At 41.3% G+C, this 14,347-nt stretch overlaps 1 protein-coding gene across 2 annotated transcripts in view; it reads right to left on the minus strand.

Annotated features, from left to right (window-relative positions):
- The window catches only part of PPP2R2B (protein phosphatase 2 regulatory subunit Bbeta), a 490,171-nt gene extending 476,235 nt beyond the window's left edge, over positions 1–13,936 (minus strand). The window contains exons 1-2 of one of the 2 annotated variants that reach the window (XM_051843263.3): positions 13,784–13,936; positions 13,589–13,666 (exon numbers count right to left, since the gene is read on the minus strand). In XM_051843263.3, coding sequence (XP_051699223.1) covers positions 13,589–13,666; positions 13,784–13,874 — 169 coding nt within the window. In that variant the 5' untranslated portion in view covers positions 13,875–13,936. The remainder of the gene's footprint in view (positions 1–13,588; positions 13,667–13,783) is intronic. The other variant, XM_051843261.3, reaches the window with a different exon arrangement.
- Between the last annotated feature and the right edge of the window lie 411 nt (positions 13,937–14,347).

Below are 14,347 nucleotides of genomic sequence, written 5' to 3' on the forward strand. Positions count from 1 at the left end.
AAAATGGGGTTAAGCTGGCACCAGCCTTGAACCTTACCATTATAGCACAGATGAAATGAGACAATATAGGGAACATCATTATTACCAAGTCTGGGTTGGTGGAGCCTGATGAAACAGAATTCTCATTATTATTACTCTACCCTTGCCAGACATTGTGCAGAGCTTTCAAACATCTTATTAACAAAGACTCTTTCTCTCAAGATAACCCAGGGAGCACAAGTAATTAGCCCAAGGGAATAGCAGCCTTGGGCTGAATAAAACATGGGTCTGTGCGCCTAAAATCCTGGCAATTTCCCATTCCTTCCTTGGGTCTCGGATAGGCTACGCATGGCTCTAGCAAGCCTTCCCTGCTCTCTTTCCTCTCCCACTGCAGGTTGTGCTTCTTACTGTTTTTTCTAGCACTGGCCACATTCACATTGCATTATAATTGAAAACCACTCATTGATATTCTTAGGAGAGTATAAACTGCTTAAAGAAGAAGAGTAACAGCTCCTGTCTATGATTATGACCTCTGAGCTGCTGTGGTGGCAGAGTGGGCTGAACCGTTGTTTGTGATGCCAGCACCCCATGTAGGAGTGCTGGGTCGAGTCCCGGCTCCTCTGCTTCTAAACCAGCTCCCTGCTAATGCACCTGGGAAGAGAGTAAATGATGGCCCATGTACTTGGGTGCCTGCCACCTGTGCAGGAGACCACGACAGAATTCCTAGCTCCGGGCTTCTGCCTGACCCAACCCTAGCTGTGTGGCCATCTGGGGAGTGAACCAGCAGAAGGATGATCATTCTGTCTCTCCTTCTCTTTCACTCACTCTGCCTTTCAAATGTATGAATAAAAAAATCCTGGCCGGCGCTGCTGCTCAATAGGCTAATCCTTCACCTAGCCCCGCGGCCACACCGGGTTCTAGTCCCGGTCGGGGCACCGGATTCTGTCCCGGTTGCCCTTCTTCTAGGCCAGCTCTCTGCTGTGGCCCGGGGAGGCAGTGGAGGATGGCCCAAGTGCTTGGGCCCTGCACCCCCATGGGAGACCAGGATAAGCACCTGGCTCCTGCCTTCGAATCAGCGAGGTGCGCTGGCCTTCAGCGCACCAGCCGTGGCAGCCACTGGAGGGTGAACCAACGGCAAAGGGAAGACCTTTCTCTCTGTCTCTCTCTCACTGTCCACTCTGCCTGTCAAAAAAAAAATCCTAAAACAAAAAGAAAACATGACTACAGCCCCATCACCCCACTCAGTGCCTAGCACGTATTAACGCTTTTAAAGTGATTGGAATTAGGGAAGGAGTGAAGTGAACAACCACGGAGCACTTTATCTTTGTTGGCTTGGAAATATTTCATTACCTAATTGTGAAAGAGAACAGGATGTCTGGCTTCAGTGTGTATGGAGAAGCAGCTTCCCTTCCTCCACAGAGTCCACTTCTGGCCGGGCCACCTGCAGAGGACAGCAAGCCCTCTCACAGCAAGACGTCCTCCATCCCAGCAGAGAAAAATGCTTTTATTTCACAGCAACTCGTTCAGAAGCAGACCAGTTTTGCTGCCAGCAGCCTGCAGCCCCACACAAAGTAAGACTGCAAAGCAAATCCCTTTGTAGACAACTGGAAGCAAACAGGGCATTCCTGCTTCCTTTTGACACACAGAGGGGAGGTTTCCACTCCCTTCAGCCCTGGGACTGAGAGCTTGGTTACATAGTAACCTCATATTTATTGGCTTCTGGTTTCCTCTGAAAAGACTCAAAATACATTCAGATCTTCCGTCTACTCTGCTCTCAGTAACAGTCCCGTGATGCAAAGAAAGAATAGAATCTGGCAGTCCATTTGTTAGATCAGTCTAGGGTAAAATTATTTGGAAGGTCTCTGCAAGGTCTTTGGCTCCATCCAAGATCCTTTGAACCTGCAGGAGCAGAGCCTAGATATGTGCATTTTCACACGCTTCCCAAGTGATTTATATATGAGGTTTAAATACGATTCACTGGGAGCTGGTGTTGTGGCATAACTGGTTAAGCTGCTGTCTGCAATGCCAGCATCCCATATGGATGGCGGTTTGAGTCCCTGATGCTCCACTTCCAATCCAGCTCCCTGCTAATGTGCCTGGGAAAGCAGTGGAAGATGGCTCAAGTCCTTGGGTCCCTGAACCCACATGGGAGACCTGGATGAAGCCCCTGGCTCCTGGCTTTGGCCTGGCTCAGTCCTGGCCGTTGCAGGCATTTGGGGAGTAAACCAGTGGATCAAAGATTTCTCCCTCTGGAACTCTGCCATTCAAATAAATAAATAAACCTTTAAATAAATAAATGTCATTCATCGACCTATCTAAAGTCAATAACTAGGTAACTCAACAGAGTATAAAGTTAGGAATAGAGGCTGGTGTTCTGGTACTGTGGGTTAAACCACTGCTTTAAAACAGTGGTATCCCATATCAAGATGCCTATTTGACTCCAAGTTGCTCCTCTTCCAATTCAGCTCCCTATCAATGCTCCTAAGAAAGTAGTAGAAAATGGACCAAGTGCTTGGGCCCCTGCCACCCACAGGGGAGACCAGGATGGAGTTCTGGAGTCCTGGCTTTAGTCCGGGCCAACTCCAATCAGCATGGCCATTTGGGGAATGAACCAGAGGATAGATCTCTTATTCTCTCTCTTTGTCATTCTGCCTTTCAAATAAATACAATAAATCTTTAATGTACAATAAGTCTTTAAAAATGTTAGGAATAATTTAATTACATATTGGTGCCTGATCAATGATGCTTGGAATTGTTGTTCGAAGGAGCTCCTGTCCAGAGACCAGATCTCTTCTTCCTGAGATGAGAATTCTCACCTTAGCATCCACTTCACCATGTGTCCAGCAGTGGGAAGGGTAAGGCAAGGAAAGCTCCATTTTATATCTCTTACAGTAAAATAACTGGGGTGAATTTATCATCACCCTGTGCCATTTATAGTGCATAACATCTAAGAAATGATTTGTTGATCGCTGACTTCTTTCTATAAAATAGGGATGAGGTCACAAGTCTTCATACTGTTTTGAGATAACCACATCAGTATTTCTCATTTTAGGTGACAGCAAAGAGCCCAAACCACTACAGAAAAGCTGAAAAATCCCTTTCACTGTCCTCAGATGTCAGCGCAAAGATGCGACATTCTGCAAGTGCTGTAGCTGGCGAGTCCTCTTTGCTACGCAGTTGCTCATCATCATCAGCTTTTACTTTAGGGTTTACAGAATGCAGCTCCCACTGACAGCCAAATTGATGTGTTTTTTTTTTTTTTTTGTCTCATTAGAAATCTGAATCAATAGAATGTCTTATCCTTCATTCTTTTTTTTTTTTTTTTTTTTTTTTTTTTTTTTTTTTTTTTTGACAGGCAGAGTGGACAGTGAGAGAGAGAGACAGAGAGAAAGGTCTTCCTTTGCCGTTGGTTCACCCTCCAATGGCCGCCGCGGCCGGCGCACCGCTCTGATCCGATGGCAGGAGCCAGGAGCCAGGTGCTTTTCCTGGTCTCCCATGGGGTGCAGGGCCCAAGCACCTGGGCCATGCTCCACTGCACTCCCTGGCCACAGCAGAGAGCTGGCCTGGAAGAGGGGCAACCAGGACAGAATCCGGCGCCCCAACTGGGACTAGAACCTGGTGTGCCGGCACCGCTAGGCGGAGGATTAGCCTAGTGAGCCGCGGCGCCGGACTTATCCTTCATTCTAAAAGAATGATCTTTTCAGAGAGGGGACAGAAAAAAAAGACTATATTCATATAGAAGAACAATTATTATTATCACAATTATTTCCAATAAATAAGATGAAATGACCTATATTGACAGACATCAATGATTTACAGAATGAGAAACAAACAAAAACATAGAATTATAGAACCAGAAAAAAATGATCACATGCTCTCCATAGCTAGGAAGAAAACCAGGAGCCTTCAGCTAATGACTTTTTCCCATGCACACGTGCTAAATCTTTTTCCCATACTAAATCTCGGGACATTTTCTGATGTCCACAATGGTCCATTTCTAGCATGAAAGTTCCCTGTAATGTTGAAATCATGTAAAGGCTTCATGAGATGAAATCATCTATGATAGTAAATATGCACAATAGGCAAGTCAAATCAAAGGATTACACAGAATCAGAACCAGTGTCTTTCATTGTGGAGGTGACTTCTAAAAACCAGGGAAACCAGGATTTGAAGGCTTCCTAGCCACCAGCAGTGTCTCAGGCCACCAAAAAAAATCGTTCATTGATGGCATGTCAACATGGTCTGCTTGAGTTACAGAATCTCTTCTAGTTGCATGAATCTAAGTGTTGACGCCTGCCCAATTTATACCTCCACCTCAGATTGTTTTTCTGAGACACTCAGACATAAAACTCACACACACACACACACACACACACACAACTCCCTGCTTGGTATTTCTATCTGGGTACAGAATAACAACTTCACACTGAATATGTTCAAAAGGAAGCTCACGATTTTTTCTCCCCAAACGCACTTCTTTCCCAGGGTCCCCAGTGACAGTATATGGTGCCCATCAACCATCCAAGTATCCAAGGCCAAACATGGGAGCTACCTTAATTCCTCACTTTAACATCTCTCCTACAACATTTATCCAGAGCCCGTTCCCATCTCTTCATCTGCACCTTCTCCATCCTCATAAAGCCACATCGTCTCTTATCAGAATTCCTTTCAGAACTTACTTGAACAGAGTACATTTAATCTTCAAACTCCTTCGGTGAGAAGGAGTCCCTCTGTTCTCAAAATAAAATCCAGGCTCTGTAAAGGCCTTCAAAGGCCTTATCAGTTTAGCCATTTCCCACCTCTCCATCTCCTTTCAGAACACATGGCTTTCTCTCACGTGACTCAAGCCAATCTGGATTCTTCCACATGCTTGTGTGTGTGTGTGTGTGTTTGCACATGTGTGTGCATGTCTATGTGTGTGTGGCATTGGGCCTGTGCATATGCTCTTTTTGTACTACTGACAATGGCCATGGAACCATTATGCTGGCACATTCCTATGTCTCAGGCCAGGGCTCAGGTCCTACCTCATCAAAGACACCCACCAGGAATTCTCATGCCCCTCTCTTTTGGTCTATTCCAAAACCCTTAAAACCTCAAAGATCCTAAGTTTTTCTGCTTTTTAAAATTATATAACTCATTTTAAAGCACAATTTTTTACTTGCACATAATATGTCTTACTCCCCTGGTGCAGTGCCGGGCACACAGCGGCTGTTTGATAAATATCTATTGAGCTTTCGAAGGAGTGAATTAAACTGGAGTTCATTAGTGAATTAGAGAAGGACTCCTTCCACACCAGTAAATCAATTTTATCCCATGGTCTGAAAGGAGCTGACATGACTTCAGTTGTATCTGCAAGGCACAGCAACACCCACTAGCATCACAGAGCGCACTAGACACAGGGCATCCTTCACTGTCAGTCAAGCCCCTCGCGTCCTGGGTCCTTCCTAGCTTCGGAGCTGAGCCCTGGACCAGGGACTCTGTGCAGCAGGAGAACAGATCCAGCCCTCCTTCTGAGCTTCCAAACTTCAGGACTTTGGCACAAACTGTTCCTCCACGTTAGCTTGCCCCCTCTTCATGTCTCATGATTTTTATTTCTTGAAACCCTCTGAGGCACTTGAATGGTTAAAGGAGAATCAATTAAACAGACACTGCAAAACCAATTTTTAAACGTTTCAAGTTCTAGAATTTTGAAGATAGTTCTTGTGATATATTGCTAGTGGATTTTTAAATCACTAGCGTTCCTCTGAAAAACCACTGATGCTTCACATTTTACTAATCTTAACACATGCCTAGATAAACCTTGACCAAGAAATTCTATTTGTGAGAGTGTATCCCAATTATTGAACCAGGATAGTTCATAATTATTGAACATTTTGTGTTTTATTGTTTAAAATATCTAATTATATTACTGCAACACTTCTTCAGATGGGTTTTATCATCCCAACTTTTATCACATAGGAAACTGAAATATGAAAAAGCTGAGGTAAATTGCTCCACGCCAACAAGTAGTAAAGCCAAATTTGAATCAACTGTCTTAACTGTGAAACCTATACTCTTAATCACTCTATTTACACAGCTTTTCCAGGTTTAGTGCCATGATTTAGTATTAAATATTCATAATAATGTTATCATTATTCCATAATATGCAAGGTAATCACTATACATTGTTCAATAAGAATATCAGTTTAAAAAACTATTTTCATTGTGACTCTACTTTGGCAAAAAGAATTTTTAAAAAGTGTTGATTTTGTTTGGTATAAACTAGCCAGTCCCTTGTACAGCACTTGGCACGTGGTACTTATTTGTTGACAGAATCAACTGATGAACATATATGCATCGTCAAGAGTTTAGAGAAACATCACGAGCTTTTAGCAGTATGATCTCTGCGTTGCAGGATTATGAATGAAATTCACTTTTGTTATTTGTTTTATTCATATCTTAAATTTTCTAACTGGTATCCTGTTTTAGTAATCAGAAAAGTAAAGAAATAAACACTCTATTTGTAAAAATTATGCAGGGTCTATTAAAAGTGCCTTCATAGGAAAAAGTACCCATTATGTCTACTATCTTTGCCCTCTCAAATGTGTGAGGTTTCCATTTTTGTACTCAAAGCACTCTTGCATTCTGCCTGTTGACATAATGCCTTGCATTCTATTGATATAACTGCCTTGCATTATGCACATTGATATAATGCTTTATCCTTCTTCTGTATCTTCATTTGTTCATTTTATGAGAGCATCGACTGTTAACAACATTTTCATTTTTTGGAACAGTGCCCTGGATAGAGTAGAGCTCATTAAAGGTTTATTGTTGAACACATCCTATTGCTTACTTGAAGTCCTACTGAGTAATTTGGAATGTGAAAAATTCCAGACTACTACTTGATACTCAAGCTGCATATTTAAGTAAATTAATAGTAACAGTACCATGTTGAGCTATATTCAAACTTGAAGCCAAAGGTAAACCTAGCGACACTAATCTTATCTTTAACTTTTTAATATTTTGCTTATCATAGATTCTTTTTTTACAGTTTCTTTGTGAGAGCCAGAGACTGAAAGAGAGAGAAGGAGAGAAGGAGAGGAAGGAAGGAAGGAAGGAAGGAAGGAAGGAAGGAAGGAAGGAAGGAAGGAAGGAAGGAAGGAAGTGCTCCTGTCTGCTGATTCACTCCAAAATGCCCCAGCGGCTGAGGCTGGGCCAGGCCAGATCCAGAGGCTAGGAACGCAGTCTACATCTCCCACATGCGAGGGAGGAACCCAATTACTTGAGCTATCACTGCATTTGTAGGAGGAAACTGGAGTCAAGATCTAAAAAAAAGGTAGCAAATCCAAGTACTACCATGTGGGACACAGGCATCTTAGTCAATATCATAGCCACTAGGCTAAACATCTATTCCATCATAGATTTTTTTTTTACAGTCATTTGGGTTTTAAAAATATTACATTAGAGACTGGCACTGTATAGAGGGTTAAGCAACAGCCTGCAACATTGGCATCCCATATGGGTACCAGTTCAAGTCCTGGTTGCTCCACTTCCAATCCAGTGGCCTCATAATATACCTGGGAAAGCAGTAGAAGATGATAAAAGTACTTAGGTCCTTGATCTCTTTGTAGATTCTGGTTATTAACCCTTTATCTGTTGCATAGTTTGCAAATATTTTTTCCCATTCTGACGGTTGTCTCTTCACTCTCCTGACTGTTTCTTTTGCAGTACAGAAACTTCTCAATTTGATGCAATCCCAATAGTTAATTTTGGCTTTGACTGCCTGTGCCTCCCACAAAAACAAAACCAACAACCCAATTAAGAGATGGGCCAAGGACCTCAATAGACATTTTTCAAAAGAGGAAATCCAAATGGCCAACAGGCACATGAAAAAATGTTCAAGGTCATTAGCAATCAGAGAAATGCAAATCAAAACCACAATGAGGTTCCACCTCACCCCGGTTAGAATGGCTCACATGCAGAAATCTACCAACAACAGATGCTGGCGAGGATGTGGGGAAAAAGGGACACTAACCCACTGTTGGTGGGAATGCAAACTGGTTAAGCCACTATGGAAATCAGTCTGGAGATTCCTCAGAAACCTGAAGATAACCCTACCATTCGACCCAGCCATCCCACTCCTTGGAATTTACCCAAAGGAATTTAAATTGGCAAACAAAAAAGCGGTCTGCAGCCTAATGTTTATTGCAGCACAATTCACAATAGCTAAGACCTGGAACCAACCTAAATGCCCATCAACGGTAGACTGGATAAAGAAATTATGGGATATGTACTCTTTAGAATACTATACTGCAGTAAGAAACAACGAAATCCAGTCATTTGCAACAAAATGGAGGAATCTGGAACACATCATGCTGAGTGAAATAAGCCAGTCCCAAAGGGACAAATACCATATGTTCTCCCTGATCGGTGACAACTGACTGAACACCAAAAAGGAAACTTGTTGAAGTGAAAGGGACACTATGGGAAACGGTGACTTGATCAGCATAGCCCTGACTGTTAATGAACAACTTAATACATTATCCCTCTTAGTAGTTTTTTTGTCTGTTCTACTTAATATGACTGATTCAATTCTGTAATTAATACACAGTTATTCTTAAGTGTTGAAATTTAACTGAAATGTGATCCCTGTTAAACATAAGAGTAGGAATAAGAGAGGGAAGAGATATATAATTTGGGACATGCTCAAGCTGACTTGCCCCAAATGGTAGAGTTAGAAACATACCAGGGGACTCCAATTTAATCCCATCAAGGTGGCATGTACCAATGCCATCTCACTAGTCCAAGTGATCAATTTCAGTTCGCAATTGATCATAATGAAAGGACTAAGAGTCAAAGGGAGCACATAAGCAAGTCTAGTACCTGCTAACACTAACCGATAGAATAAATAAAGGGGAGAGTGATCCAACATGGGAAGTGAGATACTCAGCAGACTCATAGAATGGCAGATGCCCTAAATAGCACTCTGGCCTCAGAATCAGCCCTAAAGGCATTCGGATCTGGCTGAAAAGCCCATGAGAGTATTTCAGGCATGGAAAGCCAAGACACTCTGGCAAAAGATCTCTGTGAGTGAGATCTCAGTGGAAAGAACAGGTCTTCAAAGAAGGAGGTACCTTTCTCTGAAGGGAGGAGAGAACCTCCACTTTGACTATGACCTTGTCTAAACAAGATAAGAGTCGGAGAACTCAAGGGGCTTCCATAGCCTTGGAAACTCATGACTAGAGCATAGGGAGATTACTGATGCCATAGACAGGAGTGTCAATTGGTAAAGTCAACAACAGGAGTCACTGTGCACTTACTCCTCATGTAGGATCTCTGTCCTTAATGTGCTGTGCATTGAGATTTAATGCTATAACGAGTACTCAAATAATATATTTCACTTTGTGTTTCTATGGGGGTGCAAACTGTTGAAATCTTTACTTAATGCATACTAAACTGATCCTCTGTAAAAAAAAAAAAAAAAAAAAAAAAAAAAAAAAAAAAAAAAAAGAAAGAAAAGAAAAGAAAAGAAACTATCAACTCCCAACTTGACTCTCACTGGGATTAAACATGACAATAGGTCTGATCTGATTTCATCATCATTAAAAAAAATCATCTATTATTTTTCACTTTATGTTTCTGTGTGGGAGCAAACTGTTGAAATCCTTACTTAATGTATACTAAGCTGATCTTCTGTATATTAAGATAATCGAAAATGAATCTTGATGTGAATGGAAGGGGAGAGGGAGTGGGAAAGGGGAGGGTTGTGGGTGGGAGGGACGGTATGGGGGGGAAGCCATAGTAATCCATTATTCGTACTTTGGAAACGTATATTCATTAAATAAAAGTTAAAAAAAAAAAAAAGAAATGTGTAATTCAAGTTAAAAAAAAAAAAAAAAAAAGTACTTAGGTCCTTGACATTTACCTGGGAGACCTGGATGGAGTTCCAAGCTTTTGGCTTTGACCTGGCCCAGCCCTGGCTATTGCGGCAGTTTGGGGAGTGAATCAATGGACCAATGGACGGAAGATCAATCTCTCCTCCCTCTGCGCATCCCATCTCTCTCTCTCTGTCTATAACTCTCCCTTTCAAATAAATCTTTTAAAAGCATTACATTAAAATATTTATCTTCATTTATTTTTGCTATCTCATTTTCTCAGTCTTGCTTCTTTATAACAAGAGTATTTCAACAGGTCCATAGGAAATGAATATCATAGATTAAAGTACACATGGATTTCAAATTATGCTTTGCATCAAAATAAAATTATCTTTTAATTGCAGTTTTCCACAAAATTATTGGAATAATCTTATATAATAATAGCAGGTAATACAATTTCATCATCTTAGAACTAATATGTGTGTGAGTCTGGTACATATTATATACATATACATATACATATATATCATAAATATATGCATTTTTCATTTACCTAGTTTTTATAGTCATTATAATAGGTAACTATACTATTTTCCCCATTTTGCAGATTACAAAACTAAAGCACAGAAACATTGTTAGGAATTTGGCCAATATCACCAGCTGGGAAGTAATAGAACTGAAAAGAAAAAAGCCATTGATAGTAACAAATAAAGTGAAAGAAAAAAATTGAATAATTTCTGTTGAGTGTGATCATGTAGGAAACCAATGTGACTAGGCTAGGCTAATTAAAAAAACAATTTTTAACTAATAGCATATGGAAGTCGTTCCTTAATTCATTCATCAAGCATTCTACTGCCAGTGGAGCAGTATCAATACAGTTGGAAAAAATGTCTAAGAGAGTTTGCCTGGTAATTCGGATGCTAATGGTTGTGTTAGTGTCCAGCAAAATTCTCCTTTTAAAAACATTCCTGCCTTCATTCACAGTTTTGCAGCCCATTTTCCTGAAAAATCAGAGATGTGCTTTTGATGCTGACTCTATGCCCAATGGTCAGTTCAAGCAGGTAACTTGTTTATTGTACAGTCAGCTTTTAAACCTGTCCTCTCTTCACTGACCTTATGATGCTCATCTGAGGATGGGTGAAAAAGGTGGACTACTGGACCTCAGTTCTTAAACACGGACTTGGAAGTCCCAAAGACTGGGTATGAAATCTATTACTTGAGAATTATAATGGCCACCAGATAGTAAGTCCTCAGTCAGTAAGAGGTATAGTTAGACACTCAGAATCATCATCACAGAGCTAAGATGTAAGTCCAGAGTCTGAGAATAGTGGGTAATCTGGAATAAATCATCCGGCCTGGCTGTCCTACAGGACAGTCTACCGCAGTAGAATCGTATACATGAGCTCATGAAAACGAATCATAGCACTCTGGCACTGGACGCTCGACCTCAGTGGTTCTTGGGGCTGGGGGAATCTCTGTTACTTAAAAAGCATAATTTTGAATCACAGTCAAGATTTAAGACAACTGATTAATTTGAGCTTCAGTTTTCTTATGATTCATGAGGTTAGGAACTGGTAATTTTTCCTTCCTTCTTTTAAAAATAAATTAAAAAAAATATCTGCAATGCCTAGCACACAGTTTCCATCAAAAACCTCAAAAATAGTTTTTGGTTAGTTGGACATAAAATGAATGTAATAATTGTTATTCTGTCTTCAGAAGGATCTTTTGTAAAGTTCCATTTGAGAGTGCATATGAAAAATAACTAGAAGATGGTGGATAGGCATTTGGTGCAGTGGTTTGAATAAGACATAGATGTACCAAATGTAAAACAGTGGGTTATTAATAGAACTATTTACATGCATATTTACAAGCAATCTTTTTGTACATAAATTTTTTAGTTAGTTGGAAAAAGATTTGACATTAGATAAACATATTACTTAAATAGGGCTGAGGTGGTACCACATTATAGTAAAATGTATTAGAAAATTGATCTTCAGTGTGTATCAATTATAAAGCAGATGAAAACTTGAATGACAAATATCTCATAATTCCCTAGTAAAAAAGTCAGTGCAACCCATGCTACAAAATGAAAGTGAGAAAGCCACAGAGATAAAGCAGAATAATGTTCTAGGCCTTAGGGTAATGAACTTAGGGGAAAAAAAAAAAAAAAGACAATTCTGGAACTGAAATAAATCTTCAGTGAAGAGTCTTGATTGTTGAGCTAGGAGTTCTCTAAACTTTTCTATTTTTTTTTTTTTAAATGACATTTTGAAAGCCCTTGGTATCCAACAGCATTTACATTGTCAATCAGTTGTCAATGATATGCTCCAAGACTTTAATGCTAAAGATTTTCATGATCCTGGTTCATACTGGGAACTCAATTCACTGATATACTAAACATCAAACTAAAGTAAGCCATAATACCTGTATAAAAAAATGCTACATTTTTGCAGTATGTATTTCCAAGGCTAAGACTTTTTCCCCTCAAGAAAAAGTAGGATTAGAGCTCTAGAGCACATGGTTTCAAGTCCTGGCTCTGCTCCCAATTCCAGCTTCCTGCTAATGAGCACCACAGGAGGCAGCCCTGATGGCTCAAGTAGCTGGGGGCCCTGACATCCATCTGGGAGACCCAGAGTGAGCTCCAAGCTCCTAGCTTTAGTCTTTCATCGCCTTGCTTGTTGAGGAGATTTGGGAATAGACCAGTGGATAGAAGATCAATTTGTCTCTCTGCCTCCTTTTAAGTAAAAAATAAATAAATAAAATAAAATAAGCTATATTGAAGTATAAGTTCATAGATTTATCAATTTCTTTTAATATGTATTTCCTCTGCTGTTATATGGTTTGATGTTAGGATACCCATGATTAGAATTATAGCAAGACTTCAAATCAACTACCTCCTTGAAATTACTCAGATTAATTTGTACTCAAATTATTTTTAGAATCAAAATGGTGCAGAATGACCCAAAGCTCACATGTGTTTATGTATGTTAGTTTCCATATTCAGGTTCAACTCTGTCCACTCCTCATCTGTTGAGTGAGGTTTAAGCCTGTATTATGCCACATCTGGAATCTATACCAATGCAGTGAAATCTATTTCAGGCAAACCTACTGAATTGTACTGAGACAGCCAAACCTTGATTTAAAACACTCAGAAGTGCTATTTTGGTTCTTTTCAATTGCCTATTTATCAGCTGCTTTGAAATGCAGATACCACTGGGGAGTGTCACAGAGGTCTCCCAGCCCAGGCTCTTAAGGAAAGAAAAGGAAGAGAATGAAAAACAATTCTTCAGCCGCAAGAAAGGTAAAGCATTATCCTCTGTAAAGAGCCCTGGACTAGGAAAATCTCCCGAAAGGCAGTAAAGGCAGTAAATACCCCGACATTGGGACTCAGTGTGTCTAAGTCCTACAACGATAACCAGTGACCCTTAATATGGAGGGAAGGATAAGTTCAACAGCTGGCAGTCTTCAAATGTGTGGACTCAGAATTCCACGGAGCTCACAGGCGATCCCGGCCCCAGGCTTGCCTAGGCCACCTTCTGTCTCTGCAACCCTATTTCATTTAGAGTTCCTCTCAGTGCCACCTCAGTGATGGCATTTAAATAAACTTGAGCAGAACCAAAAGGCAGAACCCATTTCCACTCCAGAACGCTCTTCTCCAGTGTGGGGGACTCCCATTCACAGAAGCACACATGGGATCTGAAACCAGCACAAACCCCCAAAGAGGCAAGGGAATGATCTGGGGATCTCCCGCCTACCTTCTGTGGTTCCAATCTCGATGGTGCCTTTCACTTGGCTGTAGCACCATAGTGTGTCCTGGGTGAGTGTCCCAACTCCTGCAAGTGACACAAGGAGACACTTGAGGTTAGGTGAGAGCTCCCAGTTGGCTCTTAAAAGGTCAACAAGAAAGAAATCCACAGGGGAATCTGGGCATTTCTAGGAGACTTGCACACCGGGTATCATCCTGGAGGTCGGGGAGAATGGTGAGCCGGCAAGTACCACGATGTGAATCACGGTCCTGTCTCGTCTCGTCCCTCTCACCATGCCAGGCTGGTCTGAACTTGAGCAATTGGAGTCTGTCCCTTCTCAGGCCCTGGCAGCATCCTAGAGGGGCCTGCAGTGGCACCCCGTGTGACCGGCCCTTTTCACGGGAATACTAATGCTTGTCATTGTTTTCTTCCATGCTAGTGGAGAAGAGAAAGAGGCAGTTTGTTATGGGGCTAGAGGAAAAGAAAGGCAACATTGCTTTTTCTTTTAAACTGGGTTTCACTGCCTGCAAGCTGTAACAGCCAGTAATGGGTCAGACACCCCCACGGCTTCCATCTCTCTAGTTCATTTCTTGACTGCTCGCCAGAGTCAGAGCTGGCTGCAGAGCAGGGGCAGGGAGAAAAACAGGTCTGGAGCTCAGGGTGGAGAGAGGGGCGGTTAGCACAAGACTGGGGGCTCTATTTTGTTCCATGGGGATTTCTTTTAAACATTTTCAGATTCCAATTAGACATGTGATGGACCTGAATTTG

This window comes from Oryctolagus cuniculus, chromosome 6, assembly GCF_051225735.1.
Source record: "Oryctolagus cuniculus isolate XC-2025 breed Fujian yellow rabbit chromosome 6, ASM5122573v1, whole genome shotgun sequence".
NCBI lineage: Eukaryota > Metazoa > Chordata > Mammalia > Lagomorpha > Leporidae > Oryctolagus > Oryctolagus cuniculus.